Source organism: Esox lucius, chromosome 23 (assembly GCF_011004845.1).
Source record: "Esox lucius isolate fEsoLuc1 chromosome 23, fEsoLuc1.pri, whole genome shotgun sequence".
Classification (NCBI taxonomy): Eukaryota; Metazoa; Chordata; class Actinopteri; order Esociformes; family Esocidae; genus Esox; species Esox lucius.
Window position 1 is genome coordinate 19,064,010 of NC_047591.1, and position 26,600 is coordinate 19,090,609.

A 26,600-nucleotide genomic window follows, 5' to 3' on the forward strand; every position below is an offset into this window, starting at 1 on the left:
CTTGCTCATCTGAATAGCCACTTCCTGACAGATTGGCTGGGATTGGCTTAGCCTGGCTCTCCAAAGGCATCAGCAAGCAACACATGGGACAGAGGGGGAGAGGAAAGAGAAATGGAGAGGAGAAAATACATAGAAAGAGAAAATATAGAGGGAAAGAGAGAGAGAAAGGCAGACTGAGTGAAATGGACAGATGAAAAAACGTGAGAAAAACAACACTTGCACAAAACTGTGATGGTCTCCGTCTGTTGAAGCAACAGCAGATGGACATTGCAGGATCGAGCCGTTGAGGAGACCACAATAAATTCACAATATTTCATCAGTTTTCCATCCATCCTTACTGGGAGCACAGCATGGCATCTTCCTCCACAACAGACCCCCTACTCACCATAGCAGTGGTTCTCAACATAGGGGGCACGCCCCGATAGGAGGCAGCAGTATTTCAAGTTTCTTTGATTTGAGAGCGAAAATGTATCATCGTAACAAAACATTTGGTAACAGGATCACATTTTGGGGCATCAGATCCGTAGTTTTTAGGGAGAAATCGTGTTTTACATGATGAGACAGAGGGAAATGGGGGATGGTCATGCTTTATAATTTCAGTCTTGGGTAGGGTTTACAGTTTACAGTCCGAGGGAGGGTCGTTTTATTTTATAATCTGTCAGTCTTTTGGAATTTACGCACTGACTGGCGGAACATGCCTTATTTCTATATCACCTTTCTATTGGCTATTCGATTAGTCTTTGTGCTGGGCATATCCAGATCGTTGATATAGCGCAATACATAGTGGAAAAAAGCCTTGAAAAAGCTACAAAAATGATGAATTAAAACAACCTTCATGGCATCGCAGAACTCCAGAAGGGTCGCAGTCATGAACAAAGTTTGTCTTTGAGACCAAATGCGCTCAATTTACATTTTAATCTTCGTTTTGAATGGGGAGGGTCATGTTTTTTCCCCCGAAGGCTAGGGAGGGTGATGTAAACATGTTTCTTGGGGGGGGGAGGGCGTCAACCATTTTTATGTTTTCGGGGGGCTTTACCCTCTGGATACCCTATGTCATGAATAATGATCAGTCCCTTATTATTGTTAAATAGCTTCCCTAAGTGATCTAATACGTATTATTAAAATGCAGAATATTTGCAAGGAAATCCACTAAATCTTAGGGAATGGCCAGAAGTATTGCACTGTAAAGCTGGGTATTTTTATTTGCTTCCAATTGACTAGCTCCATCTCAGTGATTGTTCAGGGAATACCACCAGGGAAGGAACTGGTCTAAGCAGAAGAATAGAGAGCTCATATTGAATGGGTGTGACACTGTTAGAGGGCTGTAATACCACTAAGGTGCTATAATGTCCTCAGTCCTTTCCCTGGAAATATACGCGCCCAACCATCCTGTTTATGTGATTACAGTCCTTTTCTCAACAACACACACACACAAACACACACACACTGGTACGCAACCCACCCCCAACAAACCCACCCTCACACAGACACACACCTGCCTCCATCTCACATTTCCACCAAATTGCATCTCAGCTGGGACCTCCCCCCGGTTCCTCTCACCCTCCCCCGGTCCCAAAGCCCCACCCCCATCGGATACTCCCCTGATAGGCTGATTGATGAGATGAGAAGAAACTAGGCGGTCTTAATTAAATAAGAGCTGGATTAGCATGGGGTTTATGCTGATGACAGCACCACGAGCCTCTTCAATGGGGATATTACACACCATCACAGTCAGCTGGAGAAAGATCCCAGACACACACACACACGCACACACATGCAAGGATTTGCATACACACACACACACACACACACATAGATATGTCACAGTCGTTCCCCAGACATGTCACACTCCCATGGTCCCTGAATAAGCAAACAGGCATTAGGCAGATTGAATACTGATTGAGTCCAGATCCTGCTCAGCTCTCAGGGTCATTAACATTGAGGATTATCGGGTGTTTGCAGGGCGACATGGGCTTCGCTAAGAGCCAGTAGGCAGTGTAACCGTGTGAAATAATACTAATAAATAGTCATTTAGGTTGTATTCAGGGGTTTTTACATCTACACCGTGTTGCACAACCGGAGCAATTGGTTTTTCCCCGACAATGTAACCAGGCTGTAAAGACCCCAGGCTGTAAAGACTCCAGGCTGTAAAGACCCCAGGCTGTAAAGACTCCAGGCTGTAAAGACTCCAGGCTGTAAAGACTCCAGGCCTTAAAGACTCCGGACCCTACAGACGCTCGCTGCTGTAGTTTGTCTTCTCAGACACCGAAAGGCCTCCTTCTCCTTCTATCTTTCCACTCCTCCTCCCTCCTTTCTGCTCTCTCTTTTTCTCTTTCTCTCTCTCTGTAGTTGAGACTGATGATTTGTGGTACAGTATCTGGCTTGTAGACCCTAGAGAGAGACACCAGCCTCTTTCAACCCCCAGTCTTCTCCCTTCTGCCCTCCTGCCTCCCTCTGTCATTTATAAATCTATCTATTTTCCCTCCTTAGAAAAGAAGGATGGTTTGTGATACCAGTGCTTGGTGCCTGGCTGTTTTGCCATTACTCTGCAGACACTAGAGAGAATCGCCCTCTCCTCCTCTCTCCCTCTCTCTCTCTCTCTCCCCCTCTCTCTCCCCCTCTCTCTCTCCCTCTCTCTCTCTCTCTCTCGTGATGGATGCTGCTGCCTGTCCACTGACCACAGTGACGAATGAGGTGATTACAGTATCATAGCCCCCTCTCCAGAACAAAGGAAAAACATCATAATTTCTTTTCCTCATGGCAGCCTTCTGTATGCCCATACATACTATCATCACACATAGCCTACAGGAGAAGATCTGCCTGAGGAGCAGCGGATCTCATTCACGTGAATTGTGAATTTAATTACACTCCGGTTGTGTGACGGAGGGTATGCAGGCAAGGCCCACTTCCTGACATTACACACCTTATATTTTGATTTACAACAGGGTCAGTGGAGCACAACTACAGTCTGTCAGGTTCTCAGTCTCATATACATATCTGAAGGACGTTACGCCCGTCCTGCGAGAGTACACGAAACTGCGAGAGAGAGTAAAACAGACGAAACCGTCGAGAGGGACCTACAGCACAGCGGTGCATCTGAAAACATAATGAATCCGGGGTCATGATAAGGTCGCTCATATTAAAGCCACATATGAAACAGAATTGCGGTCTCTGTATTGACATCTTCAGTCACCGAAAGGTCACAGGAAAGACTGATTGGTGTCATAGTGGTAGCGAGTTCTCCCTGACAACTGGCAATTGATCTGAATGAGACCGTTGCTCCACTCAACCTGGAAGGCCTCAATCAATCTAAGCTGGCGAAGGAACACTTTCCCGAGGAATGGGGAAAGTATGGATTCGGAACATAGTGTTGAATGACAAAAAGGGAAGGGATTTGGAAAAATGAAATGGGATGAAATGAAGGATAGTGGGAGGAGGATGACGGAGGATGATGGAGGATGAAGGAGGATGATGAGAAACCCAATCCACCACTGTAATGGATCCATTGGTTCTCTTTGAATTGAGACGCACAGTTTAAATATTGCACCGCTAGGTCCTCGGGAAATATGAATCAATAGAATGAGGTGTGACGGAAAAAGATCATCAATTGACGGAAGGAGGTGTGAAGGAAAATCATTTTCTCCAACTATTAATCGAGGTAAATACTTTTCCCCTTCCTCTGTCTGTTGAGTGGGATCAAACACGTCTTTAACAAAAGCATGGCGAGCACAGCACCCAACTACCTCCCCTTTGTCCTTTTCACACTCATTTGTACAGGGGATTAGTGTCTCCAGAATCACTGTTGGGCAGAGCCACCGTAATTGCTATTCAGGGCAAGCTCTGCTCTATTCTCCCAGGGAAGTTTGATCTGTCAGCTGTATCCGGGAGACATTCGCGACCTGTGGTTTTGAGTTGGAGAATCAAATTAGGAAAGGAAATATCTTCTCTGATGGAGCAGGAGATGTATTCGGCCACAATGTGAACCCATCTGAATACATAACAGGCTCCCTAGGCGTGTGAAATAATTTTTTGAGAAAATGTTTGAGCATTTTGGAGTGTGTGTGTGTGTGTGTGTCTTTATGTTTTGGTTCAAGCATGCATGCGTTTTACCCCAGTTTGCTTTCTCAGAGAAACAATCAAGTTCTGTGTCCACTGTGTGTATGATGTCTGTCTGACGATATGATAATTGATGCTAAATACAGTACAATAATTACCCAATTCTGCATGATTTGGTGTCTTGTTTAGTTGACCAGAACTAATTACAAAAGTAACAATTTGCTTCACAGATTGTCCGATTGTCGACTCTGTCCCCTCAATTGCTTGAAAGGTCATAAAATGTGTTTAGCGGACAGTCAGCTAGTCCGTCCCTCCATCTGTTAATGTGGAAATAAGCGGATCGACACGACGCGGACAGACTGCTTTCTCTCTAAACCCGTTCCAGGGAAAGTGTTGCAACAGATGGACACACAATCACAGGCGTTTTTTTTTCTTCCTTCAATCTCCCCACAGTGATAAAAGAGAGAAACGCCAGTCCAGTTTTGCGTGCATGTGTCTAGCATCTGAGTGCGCATCAATCCCACATTTATATTTTTCTAGTCTTCGTAGGTGACTGCTAGACAGCACATTGTTGGTTCATACCCAAATACCGTCGTACATTTACAACAGTCGGGTAAACAGTACTGGAGGCTGTATTACGAACACTCTGGGCTGGTGAAAACTGAATGACCTTAAACAACACTGAGTGCAGTTTAACGTTATCCATCTTCAGAGGCAGTTAGTGTAATTATTATCATCGCCATCAATTGATGTGCCAGATGTTCCCGAATAATTGTGTCACAATGTCTCCCTTGCTTTACTCCACTTCTTATCTCTGTCTCTGTCTCTCTCTCTCTCTCTCTCTCTCATCACTTACGTTTTTGCTGCACCTTTCCCTCTCTCCCACTCTGTATCTCCCTATCTGTCTCTCTCTCCCTTTCTGTATCTCCCTACCTGTCTCTCTCTCCCTCTCTGTATCTCCCTACCTGTCTCTCTCTCCCTCTCTGTATCTCCCTACCTGTCTCTCTCTCCCTCTCTGTATCTCCCCACCTGTCTCTCTCTCCCTCTCTGTATCTCCCTACCTGTCTCTCTCTCCCTCTCTGTATCTCCCCACCTGTCTCTCTCTCCCTCTCTGTATCTCCCCACCTGTCTCTCTCTCCTTCTCTGTATCTCCCTACCTGTCTCTATCTCCTTCTCTGTATCTCCCTACCTGTCTCTATCTCCCTCTCTGTATCTCCTCACCTGTCTCCTCTGTCTCTGTGTTTCTCTCCATATTCCTTTTCTGCCTGTGTGGAGTAAATCACAGTGCAGTCCAGTCAACCTTCTCTCCCGGACGCCCCCCTTCCCTTGTCCTCAGAGAACTAACTGTCCAGGTTGAGTTATGGGTTATGGCCTCTGTGAATTTGCAGCTACAAACACCCTTTGGCACCATGGAATTGGTGCATTTATTTTCCTATTAAGGGAAGGATGACAGTAGACCGGAATGGCTGTAGGTGGTGTTGGGAGTTGGCACCGTGTATTCTACACCTCATACATAGCCCCCACCCACATAGAAAAACACACGTTTATTCAGGTTTTCGACCTTACCTGAAGTCCTGAGTGGTGTTTTACAACGTGACTGATAAAACACATCTTTTTATTTTTTGTGGTTAGAATATGGACACTGAGACGTAAATCGATTCTCAATCTCAGCAGTGCCATTGTTTAGGATTATAAAAAAAAAAAAGTGTCCGGCAACAATAGAAATATATGACGTTGTCGCCACCTAGTGGCTGAGGAATCCACACAACAGGAACATTGGAAAACAGTCATTGCAACACAAAAAGTAATTCTAATAAAAAATAATGTTTTACTGCCCCTCAGTTAAAATAATAACACTCTGGGTTGTTTTTAAATTCAAGGGTTGTGACCCAAATGGTACCCTACGTTTCCTTTATTATGCACTTCCTTTGATTACTGTCCACCCTTGTTGTCTTGCCAGGTGGGCTCTCGTCGCCACTGGGATGCCCTCCCTCCAAAGCCTTTCGAGGGCGGAGTCACTGGCTAGTTGTTGTCTCTCTGTTGTGCCCTTGTGCCATTGGGCTGTACTCTGCTGGCAATACTCGGCCCTCATTCAGGGTGGTTGCAGTTGGCGGGTGTCCCTTTGGTTGATGCTTGGCAATGAGGGTGGATTGACTTCCTGCCTGTTGGGCCTTGTCCGGGGCCTCCCCCAGATAGGGCCACGGTGTTGCCGGACCCCCCCCCCCTGTCTCAGTCCCAAGATCTTACACTGCTGTATTATTGTGCTGGGGGAGTAGGGTCAGTTCTCCTTCACCACTAAGTTCTCCTTCTCCACTATAAATCCTTGCATTTTCTGAATTTTCCCAGTCTCCTCCCGTTTTGAACTTAGGAGGACATGAGGTTCTGGCCCACACCTGCGGAGTACCTGGTTTGAAAGACCAGTTGCTGTCCCTGTCCAAAGTCCACCTGGTTGTGTTGCAGATCAATAGGATATCTGACGATTTCAGCCGCCACTGTGCTGACACCTCCCCCTCCGACCTGGACTAAGTTTCAATAGACTCTGGACTCAGCCCACATGCATTTATTAATTATTCAAATGTAACTTTTAATATGTTCACCCGGCACGGCCAGAAGAGGACTGGTCACCCCTCTGAGCCTGGGTCCTCTCTAGGTTTCTTCCTAAATTTCAGCCTTCTTAGGGAGTTTTTCCTAGCCACTGAAATTCAACACTACTGTTTAAGGCCAAGTGTTTTGTAAAAGCACTTTGTGACAACTGCTGATGTAAAAAGGGCTTTATAAATAAATTTGATTGATTGATTAATGGACTTACTAGGGCTGATGGGGCCACTGACAAACAGACCAGGGTATTCTTGTGTTAGAGAGGAAGCCTGAAGACAAGCAGACAAGCTACTTCAGGCACTCTTAAGAAAAAACGAATGAATATCGAATTAAGATTATGGGCTAGACTGCGACTTTTCTTTGAGGTTGAACACACAAATGGACTTAATGCATGGAAATTGAATATTCAGTGCTCTCCCTTCTGGCAGGAGGTTGAGTCTATCAGCACCAAAACCTCTCGCCACAAGAACAGTTTCTTTCCTACAGCAGTAGGCCTCATTAACATGCTCCCGAAACAAAACTGACCATAGCCCGCTCCCCACATACACACAGATACAACCCTCACCTGGACAAATCTATAACCCCTCCCCACATGTACACACAACCCTCAACTGGACAAATCTATTACCCCTCCCCACATGTACACACAACCCTCAACGGGACAAATCTATTACCCCTCCCCACATGTACACACAACCCTCAACTGGACGAATCTTGCACCTAACATATTTTTAGTAATTTGTTAATGCTCAGTCCACTGTTTTTATTTGTTTTTATTTCCCTAATTCCTTTTGTATAAATTGTTGCATCAATGGGCCAGAACTAATTCCTTGTTTGTTGTGAAATAAAAAAAAATATTTCTGATTCTGCGTCACGGCAAAGTGAAGTAACATCTGACTCATCAGATCAATGTGCAAACATTTTTTTTGGACGGATCGCGTAAGCGGAGCCAGCCAAGAAGAGCGAATGTCTCTTAGTGAGTGAGTGACTGACCATTGTTAAATAGCGTACTGGTTAGAGACACAGACTGCCATGTGGGTGACCAGTGTTTGATCCTCGCCACGGACAAAACAAATCAGGCATTAGGATTTGTTCAGAATAGAGTAAAACTTCCATGGCTACATTATTTAGTTGCTACATTATAGTAAGCCTAAAGTAAAACTGTTTACGGTTATGTTGCGATGGACAAACTGCTCTCGATTTCTATTCACATAGCGTAGTGGTTGGTTGTTCAACTCTCATTGTTTTCTAAAGAAACAAACTGGAATTACTGGAGTCATTGTTTTTATTATTGGTACTGTATAGCTAGACTAAAATGTTGCTGGCTACAAGCTTGAGTAGCTACATTATAGTAAGCCTAAAGTAAAACTGTTTATGGTTATATTGTGATGGACGAACTGCACCAACAACAAACATATCGCTCTCGATTTTGAATGATTTCAATTTACATAGCGTAGTTCACATAGCATAGTGTTTAGCTATTCAACTGTCATTGTTTTCTAAAGAAACAAACCAGCCATGGAGTGATTGGAGTCATTGTTTTCATTGTAGGTACTGTGTAGGTATTACCTATTAATCTACTGTAATCTTTTTCAAATTTAATGGATTGAATGTAGTGTAGCGTTGACACTACATCTCTACACAGGAATCATGTTCAACAACACTTGGTGTTAAAATAGTCTAGTGGTTAAAGACAATGTGCCACATAGGAAACCGCAGATCAAGTCCAGCCGCCGTAACAACATTCATTCCTTCTAATTGCGTGTCAGCAGAACTCGGCTTGCCTGGTTCCTTTTCTTGTTTTTAAATAGGTTGACTCAGCCAGCAGATCCATTAAACCTTGAATTTTGAGGTTAACATGTAGTCCTCTGCTGACCGAGTTCACTGCTGAAGTCCTCTGCTGACCGAGTGCTTGATGCGTAGTGCCCCATAAGGCTAGACACTTTAACCCTCTGCTGACCGAGTGCTTGATGCGTAGTGCCCCATAAGGCTAGACACTTTAACCCTCTGCTGACCGAGTGCTTGATGCGTAGTGCCCCATAAGGCTAGACACTTTAACCCTCTGCTGACCGAGTGCTTGATGCGTAGTGCCCCATAAGGCTAGACACTTTAACCCTCTGCTGACCGAGTGCTTGATGCGTAGTGCCCCATAAGGCTAGACACTTTAACCCTCTGCTGACCGAGTTCACCTGTTTCAGTAAACGTTGCTTGGTGGTGAAAATGTTTTTGGTTTCCTAAGAGCTGATGGAAAAGTATCTGCACTTTTGGTGCTGTTAACACAGGTCTAACGTGTGCTAGAATATCTGATGAGACCAGGCTCGTTCTTGAAATCACCTGACACTACTTACAATATTTTTTATTGGATGATGCTTAAATGTAATATTTATACTATTCACAAGTAGGGCCCCTTTATATCTAACAAAGAAATGAATACCTGGTGCAAAACCACACAGCCAAAATAGATTCCACTAATTTTGTTACACCGCTTTGTGGAATATGTAAATTATGAGTCAAACTGAAATGTTCTACTGCACTACAGTTCACTACTTCAGTCGCAAACCCTGTTCCAGATGGACCTGTTTAGATGATTTCAGGGTGGAGGTTGTTGTACCATACACTGTCATCCCCTATTGGATCATCTGTATGCCAATCAAAGTGCCAGAGGCACAGAAACGTTTTAGAAACGATGCTTTGCCCACGTGGATTCTGGCTCAGGCTCAACCAACGGACCAATGGGATGGAATCCATCCGTTTCTGGTACTATTTAGATCAGGGCTTTGCAACACCAGTCGTGGAGGTCCAAAACAATTCAGATTTTTCCTTTTACATTAGTGAATCACACTCACCTGGTGTCCCGGATCTGAATCAGTCCCTTATTATAAAAAGGGAGGACGAAAAACCGTAATGACCCTGTTTTTTTTTTACGATTCGGTCATGAATGCAACTGGCCTGCTTGTTCAGTTCCACTGTCTTTGTGGAGGATAAACTACAGTCTGTGGGCATGTTGAAGTGTTTGGCCTGAGCAAGACGTTCGAGTATCCAGGCAACCTGAACAGGCTGAAACCATTCATTCCCCTCTGAGTGGCTGAGGAATGTCATTGCTGTCGTGCCTTGGCTGCAACCCCTTAACCCATTACAATTGTATACTGAAGCTTAAAAGCTTTTTGCCAGGCGGAGGACAGTACATGGAGGGATAAACAGGGTATCAGCGGTAATAGATTTAGAGGAAGAACACTCAGACTGACTCAAAACGTATTTATTCCTGCGCAGTAAATGGAAACATACTAGTACAATAGTACCCGTAGGATGCGTCCCAAATGGCACCCTGTTTCTTACACTCTATACTCGCCACAGTGGGAAATAGTGCACTCTGAAGGGAACGGTTCATATGGCACATGCACTGTGGACAGGCAGATTCTGTACATCCAGTGTGAGAGGCATTGTCTACTACACCCACTGTGGCCAGTGGACACTGGTCAAATCGACATGTCTGTGGGATGGATTTGGTCCCAGTCAAACCATGTAGGTTTGGATTTGGTTCAGAACTATACACGGTCGGCGAAGGCGATGTTGGATTTCCGTGCCGCAGTAGTTCAAACCTCTAAACATATGACGTGAACAGAACAAACGGGTGTTGTAGTAGTGAAGCATAAGGCATGTTGAAACTGTCTCTTGTAACCTTTTTATTTGATACAGGCCATATATTTGTACTGAAAGTGTTTTGTTTTTAGGGCATCACTTCTAACAACTACAACCCCATTTCCAAAAAAGTTGGGATGCTGCATAAAATGCAAATAAAAACAGAATTCAACGATGAGCAAATAATGTGTTCCTATATTTACAGCCCCATTTTCCAAAAAGTTAGGACGCTGCATAAAAAGTAAATAAAAAAATAAAAAAATGTGTGTGATATTCCACCAGGTATATTTTTTTTAGCATTACACAACTTTTCCAGTCTTTTGTTGCCTCAGCCTAACTTTTTTGAAACCCATTGCTGGCATCAAATTCAAAGTGGGCATTTATTTTTCAAGCAAGAAACAATGAAATGTCTCCGTTTGAACATTTGATACGTTGTCTTTGTACTATTTTCTATTGAATATAGTGTTCAGATGATCTGCACACTGGGGGTTGTAAATCAGTGAACAACCTATGAGGTGCCTGTAATATTAATCCAGACAGTCAAACAAATACAAACCCTTCTATCGTATCTGTTTTGAATATATTTACCTGTGTGTCTACCCCATTTACATGACCACCGTAGAACTCTGGCTTGCCCTCACTTACAGAGGCACAGACCGGTTTCACTTTCTATTATAGAAGTGGCTAATTACTGACAAACAGAACAAAGGGCAGGTTTCTGTATTTAAACAGGTCTGTAGAGTCGCAGAACAGGTTCACAGGATATATATAAAGTGATTGATGCGTAGTGCCCCATAAGGCTGGACACTTTTACCCTGATTCAGGTGGGACTGGAGTCTTACATTACTGTATTGCACAGTTTTAGTGGAAGGCCATGGGGGATAACAGCATAATAACTATTTGGAAGGATTTTGTTACTATATGAGAAGGTATGACACAACAATCCAAATGAACACACAAACAACAACTGTAGCATATGAGTCTACAGAGTCAAACAGATGCAAACACTCCTGTGCCGTTTAGTTTGAATATATTTGTACCTGTTTGTGTGGCCTATAAACATGACCACCAGTGTACAGGACACTTTCAGAGGAAGCCCTGTGGAGGAGTAGTAATAGCTGGTCAATGTCTCGGGCAGGGCGTGTGGTGGAGCTGCCCCACCCAAATTCCCCCTTACTTGGCATGAAATTACCCGGTTCTGACTGTGTTGATCCAGGACTGTAGGAGAGAGTGGGTGGAGGTACAACTCAAACCATACAGTCGGCACTGGATGTAAGGAGGAAATGACATGGTAGAATCTGAGCAGACTTACTTGATTAGTAGCTGTTGAGAAAAACGTGGCAACGCCCAAAGCTCTGGGCGGAATATGTAGTAGAAGCTCTTTTGGGAGATGTAGCCTGTCCGAGTTGTGTTATTTGACCTATTAGTATGTGTGATGAGTTGTTATTAGACAGCTTTGCAATTGCACATGATAGATAGGAAATAATTCAGTCGTTTGAATGAGATAACATACATTGTTGTGACCTATTTGTTGAAAGTCAATTATTAATCCATTCCGTAGTAATCAGGGACTGGAATTGTGTACAATAACAGTCAGTTTAAGTTTCATGTTACAAATTATTCTCATCATAACTACAAATTCATTGCTTTATTGAAAAACATTTCATCATGTACATGCTAATACTGTAGTAACAATGAACAACACGACAAACGACTCTAGAACGTTGTAATACGCGCGCGTTACCGCTCCATCATCACATGCGTGATGACATCACAGCAGAGGCAGGTCAATCAAATTACTGTAGTTTGGTTTCTTCCTTGTTCTTTTCCATCTAATCCAACGGCCCGGGCGACCTAAAGGAAAGGAGACAGGCATAATGTCGCATCAAACAGGCATACAAGGTAATGACACACATTTTGCTTTTTGTTACGAGGAGTCCTAACTACAACGGAATATATGGTGTGATTGTCGTCCATGACATTAGAATGAATAAAGCCTTAGAAAACCTGTTGTGTGTTCTGCATAAGCAGCGAGAAAAAGCAGTGCATATCTGCAATGTTGAATTAGCTACTGGCATCGCCGCGCACAGTGCGATTGAAAATAGTCAATGACAAGTGATTTCACCAATGCGTTGAACTATGGCCATCCTGCTGTGATTAAACTGAGATTGTTGCGCCGCATACCGACACTGCAGTTTGTCATAAAAAAAAAAATTATGCTGCAGCTGCAATGTCTCTGATCTGCAGTTTCAACGTTTTTTTCTAGGTAACATTGATCGCCCTCATCAAATGCCTTACAGTAAATAAATCTGGGTGACAAGATCAAGATGAATACTGTATGTTGCTCTTTTGTTTGTTTGTGTTGCTAGGATGAGATACAACTGTGTCGATGTTTATGTAACTACTGACTGGCTGGAAAACATGTGGGTCACCTACTTTGGCCAGTAGGTTATCAGAGCTATGTTTATCATAGCATGTGAAAGGCTTTACAATTACGTTAAGTGCCGGAAGAAGACTTGGGTTTTATTCAGAAATCTTGTTTTTACAAACAAGATGTGCCACAACACAAAGGAAAATATAAAAAAGGGAAAGAAACATTAACAAAGAGAAATTTCTTTTGTCAGTGGTCAGTTTCTTTAAACACATCGGGGAGTTTTGAATAACATTTTACTTATGTTCCTTTCAGGAAAGAATCATTCCCGTATGTTTTTGGAATCTGTATTGCTTTTTTTTCAGCCTCTTTGTTAACATTATTTACTACAGTGTTATTCTATATTCCATAAGCACTAGATTGTTTTTTGAGATTTTTGTAGGACTGTCCTTAACATTAAAACCACACCTAATAATCAGAATTTTGATCCTTATTATTCAGGCCACCCCCCACAACAAACATCTTTAAATTCTTTATGGTTATTCTCAGTTTTTGCAGGCAATAACAGAGTCGGATTAGTTGCCTTTGTTTATCTGTCCTAAAAACATTCTTGTTGACGTTGATTAACAATCGTTACCATATATGACCAGTATATTCTACACTTGACTGTCAAGTAGGCTAACAGGCTTTATACTCTAGTTGAGTAGTCTCTGTTGTATGAACAATGTCTCTCTTTGAGTCAAACTGTGTATGGACAAGTGACTAATTGGTTTTAAATTCGCAGCTGCGGCGGAAGTGAAAGAAATCTTTGCTAAGGCGAGGAACGGAGCCTATCGCTTGCTAAAGCTTGTCATTGAGAAGGGTGAGTATGTAGCCTAACCAGTCACAGCAGTTGATCAGAGAGGGGCCCAAACCACTGTACAATGCAGTCAAAATGTGAATAGTGTGGTGGTTTATGCCGGGCCACTACAAAGCTTGTGAAACTTGATTTGTTACAATTAGGGTTGTATTTGTTGTGAGTGAATTTAAAACGGTAAAAGGGGATATTTGTCAAATCAGACATTAGATATTATGGCTGTATGTGTCCAGTGAATATCCATCCTTCTACGTGGTCGTGACAGAGTATATATTTAGTTTAAATGTGCCTTTAGAATTCAAGTGGACGGTTTAGTCTGTCTAATTAAAAAGAATATCAACAGTTTCAAATTGCAATAAACACAGAATCCCAAGAATCGTGAGAATCCCAAAACATATGGTGTCGGCACCTACATGACAGCAGTTATAACGTTGTTTCCCTTTGCACTCCCATGTAACTTTGGATATCTGTTAGCTGACTGCTATTAGTGTTAATCTGGAAAAATCCCTGGCCTAAAATGACGGGCCAGACTTTTTCCAGCTGCTGTTAAACCCGTCGATGTCCTTTCCTCTGTATTTCAGAGACCCTGGTGCTCGGCGGTGCCAAGATGGCATCTAGGAAGTGGGACCAGGAGTACGATGCCTTCGTGCTGCCTCTCCTGCAGGAGGATATGCCCTCCTACCTGCTGTACCGGCTGGACTCCACCAACAACCAGGGATACGAGTGGCTCTTCCTGGCCTGGTCGCCGGACCGCTCGCCCGTATGTTCGCTTGCCTTTGACCGTTTGCTTGTGCGGCTGTGTGTGTTTAAGTACCGGTAACAGCGCGTCTTCCTACGCTGTCCAAATGCCATGGTGATCTCGGAGTGTGTGATGTTGCTGGCCTTTTTGCGTGGTTATGCTGGATATCCACTGGTTTTAGTTGAGAGTGCGGGCCCTTTTTTTGTTATGGGACATTTATAAAAGTATTTTTTGTGTGATAGCACTGTAATGAGCGATACTGCCCTGAGTTTCAAGGAATGGAAGATACAGAATATCTATCCTAGTGCCCTGTTTACAGAATTCCCAACACAGTGTCCAGGTAGCACTGTGGCTAAGAGGCTAGTGCCCAACAGCCTTCTACAAAGTAGGGGTTGGTTAACTGGAGAATGTAACCAGGCCTCCCACAGTGCTGGCTCTAACACACATCTGGTCTGTGGTTTCCTATTCATAGAGTGAGAGAACCCTTTACTTCAAACACATTTTCACATGAAAGTAAATCCCTTTATGGTCAATGTATCTCTACCTACATCGCATTGAAAAGTGTAAATTCATGTTTAGCTTTTAAGCCAAGTCTAAAGTGGCTGTCAAGCAGAAGGTCCTGTTGTGGTATTAAACAAGTATATTTGCAATTCTAATATTTCCTGTTATAATTTCTAAAAGCAACCAATACTATCTATCACAGTGGTTCCCAACTACGGTCCTCAAGTACCCCCAACAGTACACATTTTCATTGTAGCCCCAGCCAAGCACAGCTGATTCAACTTGTCAACTAATTATCAGGCTCTCATTGAGTTGAATTGGGTGTGCTTGTCCAGGGCTACAACAAAAATGTGTACTGTTGGGGGTACTCGAGGACCAGAGTTGGGAACCACTGATTATCAGTTTGCAATAGAATTAAGAATAACATGGCTTTCATCCTAAACCTGAATGCACCATAAGTCAAAAAGTTATGGAAGTGCTGCCTACCATGCCAATATCAACAAATTGTTTTAGTTCAGATTGCAATGTACTGTCATTTTTAGCGTTGGGTGCAAATTACTAAATATGTATCTCTCCTACATCTATAGGTTCGCCAGAAGATGTTATATGCTGCTACAAGAGCTACACTAAAAAAAGAGTTTGGTGGTGGACATATTAAAGATGAGATATTTGGCACAGTCGAGGTAAATTGCAGAAAATAAAGAGCGTCAGGATAATGTTGACTTAATGGCCTGGGTGGGCATGCCAAACCAGGGCTCATATGCTAAACTGATCCAAGGTCAGCCCTCCAAATACAGACGCTAAGCTCCAGTCCACCCATCTCACTGTCCCCTCTCTCCCCAGGATGATATGTCTCTGAGTGGGTACAGAAAGTACCTGATCGCCCAGGCTGCCCCACAACCATTGACAGCTGCTGAGGAGGAACTGAGGCAAATCAAACTGAATGAGGTAGAAACACAAATACATTTTCACAACAAGTTTAGGTGACTGCGATGCATGTGGTGGAAAGGGACCGATATACAATACAGCTGGAAGTCCGTTCCGGATCAATATAGTCAATTCTTTGTATTGCTCACTAGACCATCCGTTGACCCAGATTCCTTTGCTTCATGCATCTGTGATAACAAAATGTATTTTTGTAGCAACACGGTGTGATCATGGATACAGCCACACCTTCTCCCCGTTGGGAAAGCAAACTGTATCAGCCAAGTGCGAAGTCACACCAGGCCCAGGCTCCCAGGTTTTAAACACCTCCAAATGCCTCTGGCCTCTACCGGTCTGTTTCACCTCTTTTAAACCCATCTGATGTCAGGACACACCGAAGTTTCAAGGTTAACCATCTCGCCGTTAACGCAAACAAAGCACCATCGTGGGCCTCCGTGGGGGTTTCATACCCATCTGTGGAGTGTACTGGTGGTTGGCTGTTCGTAAAGATATAGACCCATGAGTGTCTAACTCTCCAAAACATGAGGGGCTCCTTCCTAAGCTGCCTAAAGGCCCAGTTCAAAGAGCCGGCCCTAGCACACACACACACACACACACAATGGCATTCACTAGAGTGTTGAGTAGGATTCCCATTCTCAGGCACCAGCCGTATTGGGCAAGATAATTCCCCACTAATCTACATGTGGGGCCTGTGAGTAAAGAGGCTTTCAGATATTTACTATCCATTTGCTGAGAACCCCGCTGTTTGTAATAAGTTGATGGATGGAAAAAGAATGCCGCCCAATCTTTAACGTACAAGAGAGCGTATGTCGTTGGCAGTGTCATCCCGTTAAGCTCAACATGTGAGGGAATCTCTCAAAAGAGCATAGCGAACGTAGTATGTGCATTAAATTGTTCAATTATCATCTATTCATTTTATGTTCATTTTTATGGATGTTGTTGATATCCGTAACTGAAGATGCAATTACAGTATTCATTAGGCATCTTTTTGCTGATTTAAAGGATACACAAATACCCAATTGGGGCTAGCACAGACTTAGCCTTTGTTTGTTTTTTTGAGAGTTTAGGCAAGTCTAGACCTCAAAATACAGCCTGGTGATTTTGAGTGTTTTTCACATCCAATTACTGATGATATATCCGAGTGCAGAGCTAAATACCATACATTTAACCATGCCATGAAATGTTTTTTTCTATTTGAAAGGCATGGAGGCAACAAAGCTGATAGAAATCATTTTTGGCGGGGCCAACCGACCAGTCCAATTTTGTTGGATTTGTATAAACCAAGCTGTATTGCTGAGGCAGGATTTGCAGGCATTTTGGTCTTCTGCGCTGTGACTTTGAGATACTTGGGTGAACCAGTTATAAAGTTTCACTAAAGATGCACATCTGACTAGACTGTTTATGTTTTTGGACTCGAAAATGAACTGTAATACCGTATGTACCAGCAGAACTCCAACTTCATCATGCATACTGCCAAAAAAGCATAGTACAAACCGTGTAATTATGCATGCTCAATTCAAGCCCAGATGTAATACATCTAGTTCTTAGCGAGCCAACCAATGTTATTAGTCAGCAGTAATTAGCTAAAAGCATTAAATAACCTACAAGGCAGTCAGTCTGTAACACAGCTTTATGTTCCCCATGCTTGTATATCTGCTTAAGATAATATAATATTGTAATAACACATGCTATTAGCAAGTAGTAAGTACAGTTAAGCCAACACTAGGAGACTGTCCCTATTAACTGACTGACCAATCACACAGGCAACACTTGCCTCTGACACTCACATTATATTCCTGTTTGTGTTCAGGAACATAGACTGGTTAACGCTTTCCACCTCTCAGAATTCCATCTACATCAATGGCTTTATGTGTATAAAAGGGGATCATATAAACATTCCCGCATTTCGTTCCTGAAAACCACTGAAATTCCAATCTGGAAGGGATTTATGTGACTCCTAGTCACTAACTGTTATGGCAAGAGAGCGGGACACCCAAAAGGCCAGGGGCTGCACATTTAGTTTTTGGGCCACCGGGCCAGTTTTCCCTCAACCTAAACCTCAGTGATTTAGACCGTCGCCCCCCTTGACCATTGATGTTGTGTCTCCGTGCCCAGGTCCAGACGGACATCAGCGTGGACACTAAGCAGCAGACCCTGGCGGGCGTGGCCTTCCCCATGCAGAGGGATGCCATTCAGGCTCTGGAGCAGTTTCGAGAGAAGAGGACCAGCTATGTGCAGCTGGTGAGTCTCCGCTCTGCCTGGAACCCTCACATATCCTTATTTGAGCACAACGATCGGCAGTTTTTGTGTGCTCCTCCCTTGCCTGTAGGTATGTCCACTGGCACGCGTCTGCATTCAGCATTTGCCAGAGGAGATGTAACTAGAACACTAGACACACACTCTTTATTTATGGGTTTTATGGGATTCATGGCTAGGGTATAATACTAAGCTTATTGTGGATCCATTATGATAGAATGCGCCACTGTCCTTGTCACAACCCGACTCTTCCTCAGTGTCCATGTTTTTGTGTCTACCGGCATCACCAGGAAATCGATTTTCGGAATGAGTCCATAAAGCTCTCTGGCACCAGTCCTACAGAACTGAAGGATCTTCCCAAACGGATCCCCAGGGATGCACCCCGATACCACTTCTTCCTGTACAAGCATTCACATGAAGGAGACTACCTTGAGTCCACAGGTAGATACAACAATGTCTTATACACACTGTGAGGGGAAAAGATTAGATGAAAAAAATTTGCTTCGTACTCATACTATCCATAGCTTAATTGTAATATGTTATTACAACAAAAGTGTTTTGTTACGTGTGTTGCAGTATTCATCTATTCCACGTTGTAGCCTGATATTCAAAGCATTTTCCTGTTCCACTTCCAGTTTTCATCTAATCCATGTTGTAGCCTGATATTCAAAGCATTTTCCTATTCCTCTTCCAGTATTCATCTATTCCACGTTGTAGCCTGATATTCAAACCATTTTCCTATTCCACTTCCAGTATTCATCTATTCCACGTTGTAGCCTGATATTCAAAGCATTTTCCTTTTCCACTTCCAGTATTAATCTATTCCACGTTGTAGCCTGATATTCAAAGCATTTTCCTATTCCACTTCCAGTATTCATCTATTCCACGTTATAGCCTGATATTCAAACCATTTTCCTATTCCACTTCCAGTATTAATCTATTCCACGTTGTAACCTGATATTCAAAGCATTTTCCTATTCCACTTCCAGTGTTCATTTATTCCATGCCGGGGTATAAATGCAGCATCAGGGAGAGAATGCTATATTCTAGCTGTAAGAACCCTCTCATTGATACAGTGGAAGGCAACCTGGGCATCCAAATAGCCAAAAAGGTAAGAACCGGGTCACGTTCATGACACCACACTGAACCAACGTGTTTTGCATCACAAAGTAAAAAAGTGAAGGGAAAAAAAACGATCAAGTCGACATTCAACTGTTGGGACACATTTGTCCTGTGGTGCGGCGAATATGCTGACTTAAGCATGAAAATAGGAAATATTTTTAGCACCCCTGTCATGCAATCTACGAAAGAGCATCAAAGTATCCCTGCTAGCCGATTGATTATGAACTCCCTCCGCAGCTGGAGATCGACAACGGCGACGAGCTCACCGCGGAATTCCTGTATGAGGAGGTCCACCCTAAGCAGCATGCCCACAGGCAGGCCTTTGCCAAACCCAAGGGCCCCGCGGGGAAGAAAGGGGGCCGCAGGATCACACGACCTCCAGGGGATGGGGAGGAAGACTAACGAAACACCCCTCGGTTTTAGTCTTCAATGGAACATTCCACGTAGAATATAAGGTCCCTTCATTGGCACCCAATCCACCACTCTGTCGTGCACTGCGTTTGATCAGAGCCACCTGTGTCAAAGGCGGTGCACTCTATAAGGTGTGGATGCCGATTGGGACACAGCCGTATTGAAATGACTCCCTCCTAATAACCTTTAACCTCATAGAAAACCAGCCTGTAGACTGTACGAACTATGCACACGCAGATGACAACACTAATATAAGCCATGACACACAAACCTGTGAACCTAGTACTTACAAATGTAGCTTGTTAGATAGTTAGGTGGCATGTATTGACAAAACACACGGGAGAATCGCGAGGGCAGGAGAGAGAACGTTTTCCTTTAGAGCTCTAGCCAATGTTTTCTTTTTCAGATTATTTGCAAAACACTAAGAAACGCATATGGTTCCTGATCGTGGTTCTGGAGAGCTTTGATTTATGAACACATTTCGTTTTTTTCAATGTGTGATATTGATCTGACAACTTCATCTTGTGGTAATTCAATGCCGACTATGTTTTAGCAGTTCATTAATGAATTGCTTCACATCAATCGGTTACTGGACCGTTAACCCTTCAGGATCAGAGTTGAGGACTTCATCATTTTCTTGTCGCCCTAAATGTAAGCAGAAAACACAATGGACCACCTAGTGTTCCAAGAAGATCGTCTTTTAAAAAAATTGATTTAGATCAATATGTTTTTTTATTATTAATTTGCAGTGGTGGGCATATGACCATGCTTATGAAGAATTGGGAGTGAAGAGAGGCAAAGTGAGGATCTGTGGATGTCTTAAGAAAGCCTGAGGATTTTTTTTTATTCATTTAACAATGTACTGTACGCACCAAGTGTGTTGGACCAGTGAGATTTAAGAGGAATAATGAATATTACAAAATTAATTTGTACAGTCTCAAGCGTACATTTAAGAATCAGACCGCGATGTAGTTGTATGGGCGCTACTGTAGCAAGCGTTTAGTGACTTCTACTGAAGAAGGAAATCGTAGAGAAACTATTTTTCTATGTCTCTGACGTACTGTATTTTTGTGCGATGTCCTGAAACTGAGAGGTCTTAATACCTGAATCGACCTGAGCGTCGACCGTTTCTAAAGCAATCTGTTTGTCGATCTGTCTGAGAGAGAAAGTGCCTGGGTGCGTCCGGAATGGAAACCCATTCTCAGTATAGTGCACCAATTTTCACCAGGGCCAATCCCAGAACACACCCTATCCCCAATATAATGCACTATTTGTGCCATTTCATACTCAGATCTGTTTGTCAATCAGGGTTGGTTTCTTGTGCATTTCACGCTATTGATGTAACCCCACATAATATGCAATGCAAACCACTGCGGCAAGTTTTCCCCCATGAGACAATGGTGTGTGTGTGTGTTTGTGTGCGCGCGCGCATGTTTGTTTAATACACGATGAAGGGAGGGGGCTGAGACTCCCAGGTAAATTGTTATTGAAGATCCATCTACTGATTGAATATAAAGGCAGACCACTATTACGTGTTTTTCCTGTAGCAGTTTGTGAAGCTACTTTTCAGAAGGAATAAATTCAGAAGGAACCATAGAAGTAGATAGTTGAAATTACCATGTTATGTAATGTCTCAAATGTTTTTGTCTTTCAATGAATCAAATTGTCTAAAGAAGTGAAGTAAATAAAAATATAAAAAATCACACTTCCCTTGTGTTAATTTCAGATGTTTTACTAGTACTCTTGTAGTAGTAGTAGTAGTAGTAGTAGTAGTAGTAGTAGTAGTAGTAGTAGTAGTAGTAGTAGTAGTGGTTGTTGATATACAAGCCTTCTAACCACTGACAGGTGTGAGCTCGTTGAATGGAGCATTGCTCTCTGAATGAGGCTAGCAGTGTAAGCGGAAATTGTATCCCAAATCTGCATTGCGTTGTAATCTCTTTGGCACAAGCATTAAGATAAACCCTTGGCCTTGGCACATAAAAGATTAAAATTAATGTTGGCTGGCTGGTCAGCCATCAATTGATGATAGTCAATCCAAACTGGAAACATCGTTTTCTACATTCCTACTCTGTAATAAAATCATAATAATGTGAATTATTTTTATTGTGACCCATTTTAATAAATTATTTATATAGAGTTTTGACATACAGGAAAATACATTTTAAATGCGAATTGTTTGTTAAAATCTGCTACTGATTTGCTGAACTATGATCTTTATACTGTGTAATAAATATAACGTTCGACTGATATTTTGTCTTTAGCAGAACACAACAGTTTGGTAAGCTTGAGATAGAGGTCACTTGCCCTTTAAATATTTGTAGTCACATGACGTAATGCGGAAGAATTACAATGCTATGCAAACCGTTCTTTATATGTGTATGTTTATTAGACATTTCTTTAGCAGTAAACCACTTTATGCCGTAATTGTCATTGAAAAAATAGTTGAAAGATGTTTCCCGCTGTTGGTTGAGCTTGTTAAACAGCGTAATATGCCAGCTATGGTGTAAGCCTGAATGCTGTTGTTAAATGGGTTAATTGAACGACTAAAACGTGTGTTACACATTGCATAACTGGTGACCTCTCCTGTGATTTTCGTGTTATTTGTATAAAAGATTTATTAAGAAATACCTGCGAGCTGACGTTATATTGTGTTTTTGCCTTCTGTTGCAACAGGACCTTATCAGATGAAATGAAAATGGAAGAGGATGCAAATGGCCTTTGGCGCTACATCTCAGAACATGAAGGCTTCTATGGAACCATCAAGAACTACACCAAAGACTTTATAGTTACAGAGATCGACATCCATGGACAGATGGTCACTAATCCCAGTACGTCTGATGGTCAGTCATCTAACGTTACTGAGGCATGCCCCAGTGTCAACAAGTCTGATAGCGGGAAGATTGTAAACCCAAAATGTAGCCTTAAACCAGAGGAATATACTCCGGATCGTAGGGATACAGAACCTTGTCAGAATGGGGACTCTTTTGACTTAAGCTTGATACTGGGTCAGGATGTCAATGAAGAAATTGAGCGATTCACTGTCAAGCTGAGAGAAACATCATGGAATCCCAGTGACAGCTGTGGGGAGAAGTTGGCCTATGAAGAGTTGTCTCTGGGTTCTTTCCCAGACAAACACCAAAGAGCCAATGTCCACCGTGCTGTCCGACACAACTTTCCCTTCCTGTTGACGGTTACCAACCAGTCAGAGATCAGGGTGAGGGAGGACCCTGACTTTAAGCACCTTTCAGGTTTGGTCTCAGAGGAAGAGGCTGAAGACTTTTTCAGGTTCATAGACGCCAAGATTCCCAACTCTGTGTACACCTTCAAGAGTGATGACCAAAAGGTGCACAGGACAGCCGTTCATCACTTCCTCAGTAAGAGGTTTGGGAAACTGGTGGAGACCAAGAGCTTCAGTGACCAAGAAAACAAGACCGCAATAACGGTGAGGTTGAGAGAAAAACCAAAGAAGAGGACCGCTGATGAGTGTAGCAAAGAGGTTTATACAGGTGAGAGTGGCAGAGAGATGTCTACCAACGCCATTTCTTTTTCTCTCTCTCCATCCTGTTTTCTATTATTTTATATGTTTTACTCTTATGATACATGTATTTATCGTAAACTATAGCTCTGGGTAGAAGTTGGCCTCAGAACCTGATCTAGTGCCCATCCACCATGAAGTTGACCTTAAATCAGCATCTAGTGCCAACCTCGTCTCACTCATAACACTGTTTCATACTTGCGTGCTACCTGATACCGCGTACTGGCGCTGTGTTTTAAATTGTAAGCTGGAGTGGATAATGTTGCATTTCTTTCCTTGCAGCGTTCATCCTGAAGAAGGAGAATCTGGAGACTCTGGAGGCTATCAGCTACTTGGCTGCCATCCTGGGGGTCCTGCCCTCTGACTTTACCTACGCTGGCATCAAGGACAAGAGAGCCATCACCTACCAGTCCATGGTGGTCAAGAAGATAACACCACAACAGTACATATTATTATTTTGTTTTTATTAGTTTTTTTTACTGTAAGTCGTTTGCTCAGTTACCCGATGACTGCAAAGACTAAACACCTGGGCTAACCTCGGCTATGCTCCGACAACGATGATGATGATGGTGATGTTGGCTATTTAATGTAGTTGTTTTCATTGGTCCACATTCTGTTTAGGTTCCACTGAATGAATATCCCACCGGCACGTTCACGCATTTGTAAGATGTTAAAGCAGTGAGTTCATGTAAAAACCAGTCATTATGAGGACGTTGTGTGCTGTCAGGCTGAAGGAGAAGGCCGGTGAGTTTGAGAAGAGAGGCATGGTCCTCTCCTCGTTTCGCTCCGTCTCCGAACCCCTCCATCTGGGCAGACTCCAGGGGAACCACTTTGACCTGCTGGTTCGGGACCTGAGACCGCACGGCCAGGATCGGACCGGCTTGGACTCACTGGTGGAGGAAGCAGTGGAGAATGTTAAGGTTAGTGACTACAGGACAGTTCACTGCCTTTACCCTTTATGTGTGTGTGTGTGTGTGTGTGTGTGTGTGTGTGTATGTGTGTTTACATGCTTGTGCATGGGTTTGTCCAAACTAACACTAAAATGTATAATTGAGCTAGTGAACAAAACGCCAAGATTGTGATTAGTCAAACCAAGGTTTTTCTTACTGAGGTGGATTGAGTCTCTTGGTGCACTTATGCATGTGATGGTCATTTGTGCTGAATTGTGGGTAAATTGACCTCAGATTGTCCTCTGATCTGTATTTGATTTGATGTTAAATCTCAACCCCTTCAGGTCAGGGGGTTTGTGAATTACTATGGACCGCAAAGGTTCGGGACTGGACAGAGTGTTCAGTCGGACTGTGTTGGACTCGCCCTGCTCCGAGAGGACATGGTACACATTTTTTGTTCTGAATCCAATCACACAAGAACCTGGAACAGCCCGTGTCTGTTGTTGCATGTTTGTTCCATGGTGTTAAATGGGTTTTAGGTGACAGCGATTCGACTGTTCCTCACGCCGGAGGAGGGCGATGGCCCTCAGAGTGTTGCCAAGAGGCACTTCATCCAGACAGGTTGGTAGTTTCTCGTCACGCCAGTTGCTATTTCCTGTCTGTCTGGGCCCAACCTTTGTCCGATGAATAATACACGTCTACTGTTTCCGCTCTATTTGGACGCCTGTACACCCGCTCTTGTTTTCCTGTCAGGTAACGCCAAGGAGGCCCTGGCATTGATGCCCGCGTCCAAGGCCAGGGAGAGACTGATGCTGAGAGCCCTCCACCGATACGGCACAGGCCCAGACGGCTGCACCCGAGCCTGGCTCAGCCTTCCCCACGGCATGAGGGTTTTCTACCTGCATGCATACTGCAGGTATCGTCTTGTGTTTTCATGGTTTTAAATGAATGAGAATCCTTATTTGTTTGATTGCATGCAAACGCTGTGGTCCAAGAAATCCCGGCCTGAGTTATCCTGGTTGGAAAATCTTCAGAGTCGTCTCGCAGAAAATCCTCGAGTCCTTGGACTCTGTTTTGGAAAATGATCTGGGCGTTTACAGAGAGGTTGTCCTGTGACTTGCAGTCGGGTCTGGAATGAGGCAGTTACACACCGACTGACCACGCTGGGCCACAAGGTCCGGCAGGGAGACCTGGTCCGGGGGAAGAACGGAGGACGAGCAGAGGCAGGGGAACCCAGCCCACCTCAGGTATGCCCATGTTAACAGTGAAACTTGCAACAAGTGAATCGGATAGAAAGAAATTTGCTTGTGAGAATCTCTTTTTTTTTTTTATTCGGAGTTCGATGCCAGTTGATTCTCCCTTTTAAAATCATTGCAGCTCTGTGTGCCTTTTAGGTGATATGTAAACATTGATAAAGACCTGGCAGAAATGTACCTTTGCCCTCTCTGCCGTCCTAGATTCACGCTGTTACAGCCGCAGAAGAGGAGGAGGGAGCCTTCTCATTAGCGGAGGTATGCTGAGTGGACACTCCCTGACTGACTAACTGACTGGCTCCCTGACTGACTGGCTCCCTGACTGACTGACTCCCTGACTGACTGACTCCCTGACTGACTGACTCCCTGACTGACTGACTGACTGGCTCCCTGACTGACTGACTGGCTCCCTGACTGACTGACTGACTGACTCCCTGACTGACTGACTGACTGACTCCCTGACTGACTGACTGACTGGCTCCCTGACTGACTGACTGACTGGCTCCCTGACTGACTAAACTAAACAGCGGTGTATTAGCCCTGAGTGAGTCACTGGCTTTAAATATACGAAGGCCACACAAAACGTCTATCTGTGAAACAACTCACTACACGCATCACGTGTTCGTATCATTGCATCTATGTGACTCCTGCTTATGCCAAGGAATCCATTGTCAACCTCTGTGTTGTTTTTCCATCAGGTGGTTCTTCCCATACCCGGGAACAGCGTGAAGTACCCAGAGAACGCTGTGGGAACATGGTACCAGGAGAGACTGACCCGGGACGGGCTGCAGAGCTGTCGTTTCAGAGTCTCTTCTCTCAAACTGAACCTCCCTGGCTGCTACCGCCCCCTCCTGGCACTCCCCCGGAACCTGAGCTACAGACTAGAGAGGCAGGGGGGTGGGGGGAGTCACCAAGAGACCAACAGTAAGTCACCACTTGGAAATCTGGATGCAGACACACCCAACATGTTGTTGAACTTTGACCTGGATACTTCCTGCTACGCCACTGTTTGCCTTAAAGAGGTCATGAAATGTGACCCGTAGCCTAGAGATTATAGTTATAGGTGCTTTAATGTTCTAAAGTGTGTCATTAAAAATGTCTGCTTATAAAGACTGTTCTCTGTTTTAAGGTTTCTAACGTTAGGTTAATCGAGATGCACCACAATCACTGCAAGTGATTTGAATAAATGTGAAGAAACTGCAATGTTGACCACTAGATGGCAGTAAAGCATAAGTTTGTCATACACTCCAACCAAGGAACATTTGTCATCACTGTTAACTGTAACCATTGGATTAACTCCAAGCAAGCAGGCGGGAAATTAGAATCGAGTCTAACTGCTGATTAACTTGTCATTAATATATCTCATTCAGCCAAAAAAAAAAACATGAAGACATATTGCAACACCAAGTGAACTCATGAAAACAATAT

At 43.5% G+C, this 26,600-nt stretch overlaps 2 protein-coding genes across 5 annotated transcripts; both read left to right on the top strand.

The window, feature by feature from the left end:
* The first annotated feature begins 12,062 nt into the window (after positions 1-12,062).
* Positions 12,063-21,199, top strand: twf1b (twinfilin actin-binding protein 1b). Of its 2 annotated transcripts, XM_010887451.4 has the most exons (10): positions 12,066-12,195; positions 12,560-12,629; positions 13,449-13,526; positions 14,102-14,280; positions 15,348-15,443; positions 15,604-15,708; positions 17,821-17,946; positions 18,252-18,402; positions 18,951-19,072; positions 19,321-21,199. In XM_010887451.4, the coding sequence occupies exons 4-10, from the start codon at positions 14,128-14,130 to the stop codon at positions 19,483-19,485; spliced, it is 918 nt and encodes a 305-aa protein (XP_010885753.1). In that variant the 5' UTR covers positions 12,066-12,195; positions 12,560-12,629; positions 13,449-13,526; positions 14,102-14,127; the 3' UTR covers positions 19,486-21,199. The 2 variants fall into 2 exon arrangements, with proteins under 2 accessions (XP_010885752.1, XP_010885753.1); XM_010887450.4 differs by lacking the exon at positions 12,560-12,629 and having other exon boundaries at positions 12,063-12,195.
* A 580-nt stretch (positions 21,200-21,779) lies between these two features.
* pus7l (pseudouridine synthase 7 like) lies at positions 21,780-26,282 on the top strand. 3 transcript variants are annotated; one of them, XM_010887454.3, is made up of 10 exons: positions 21,780-21,870; positions 22,168-23,000; positions 23,312-23,471; positions 23,757-23,949; positions 24,264-24,362; positions 24,459-24,540; positions 24,673-24,835; positions 25,043-25,166; positions 25,377-25,430; positions 25,871-26,282. In XM_010887454.3, the coding sequence occupies exons 2-10, from the start codon at positions 22,184-22,186 to the stop codon at positions 26,213-26,215; spliced, it is 2,037 nt and encodes a 678-aa protein (XP_010885756.2). In that variant the 5' UTR covers positions 21,780-21,870; positions 22,168-22,183; the 3' UTR covers positions 26,216-26,282. The 3 variants fall into 3 exon arrangements, with proteins under 3 accessions (XP_010885756.2, XP_010885755.2, XP_010885754.2); XM_010887453.3 differs by having other exon boundaries at positions 21,829-22,044; XM_010887452.3 differs by having other exon boundaries at positions 21,829-21,997.
* The last annotated feature ends 318 nt before the right edge of the window (positions 26,283-26,600 follow it).

What these genes read in the sequence shown, in the direction of transcription:
- twf1b (XM_010887450.4), top strand. Translation starts at nt 12,171, where the DNA reads ATGTCGCATCAAACAGGCATACAAG. An exon ending in AGACTACCTTGAGTCCACAG is followed by an intron (nt 18,403 to 18,950) that starts GTAGATACAACA and finishes TTCCACTTCCAG; the next exon opens with TGTTCATTTATTCCATGCCG. An exon ending in GCATCCAAATAGCCAAAAAG is followed by an intron (nt 19,073 to 19,320) that starts GTAAGAACCGGG and finishes CTCCCTCCGCAG; the next exon opens with CTGGAGATCGACAACGGCGA.
- pus7l (XM_010887452.3), top strand. Translation starts at nt 21,849, where the DNA reads ATGCAAACCGTTCTTTATATGTGTATGTTTATTAGACATTTCTTTAGC. An exon ending in GGGAACCCAGCCCACCTCAG is followed by an intron (nt 25,167 to 25,376) that starts GTATGCCCATGT and finishes CTGCCGTCCTAG; the next exon opens with ATTCACGCTGTTACAGCCGC. An exon ending in GAGCCTTCTCATTAGCGGAG is followed by an intron (nt 25,431 to 25,870) that starts GTATGCTGAGTG and finishes TTTTTCCATCAG; the next exon opens with GTGGTTCTTCCCATACCCGG.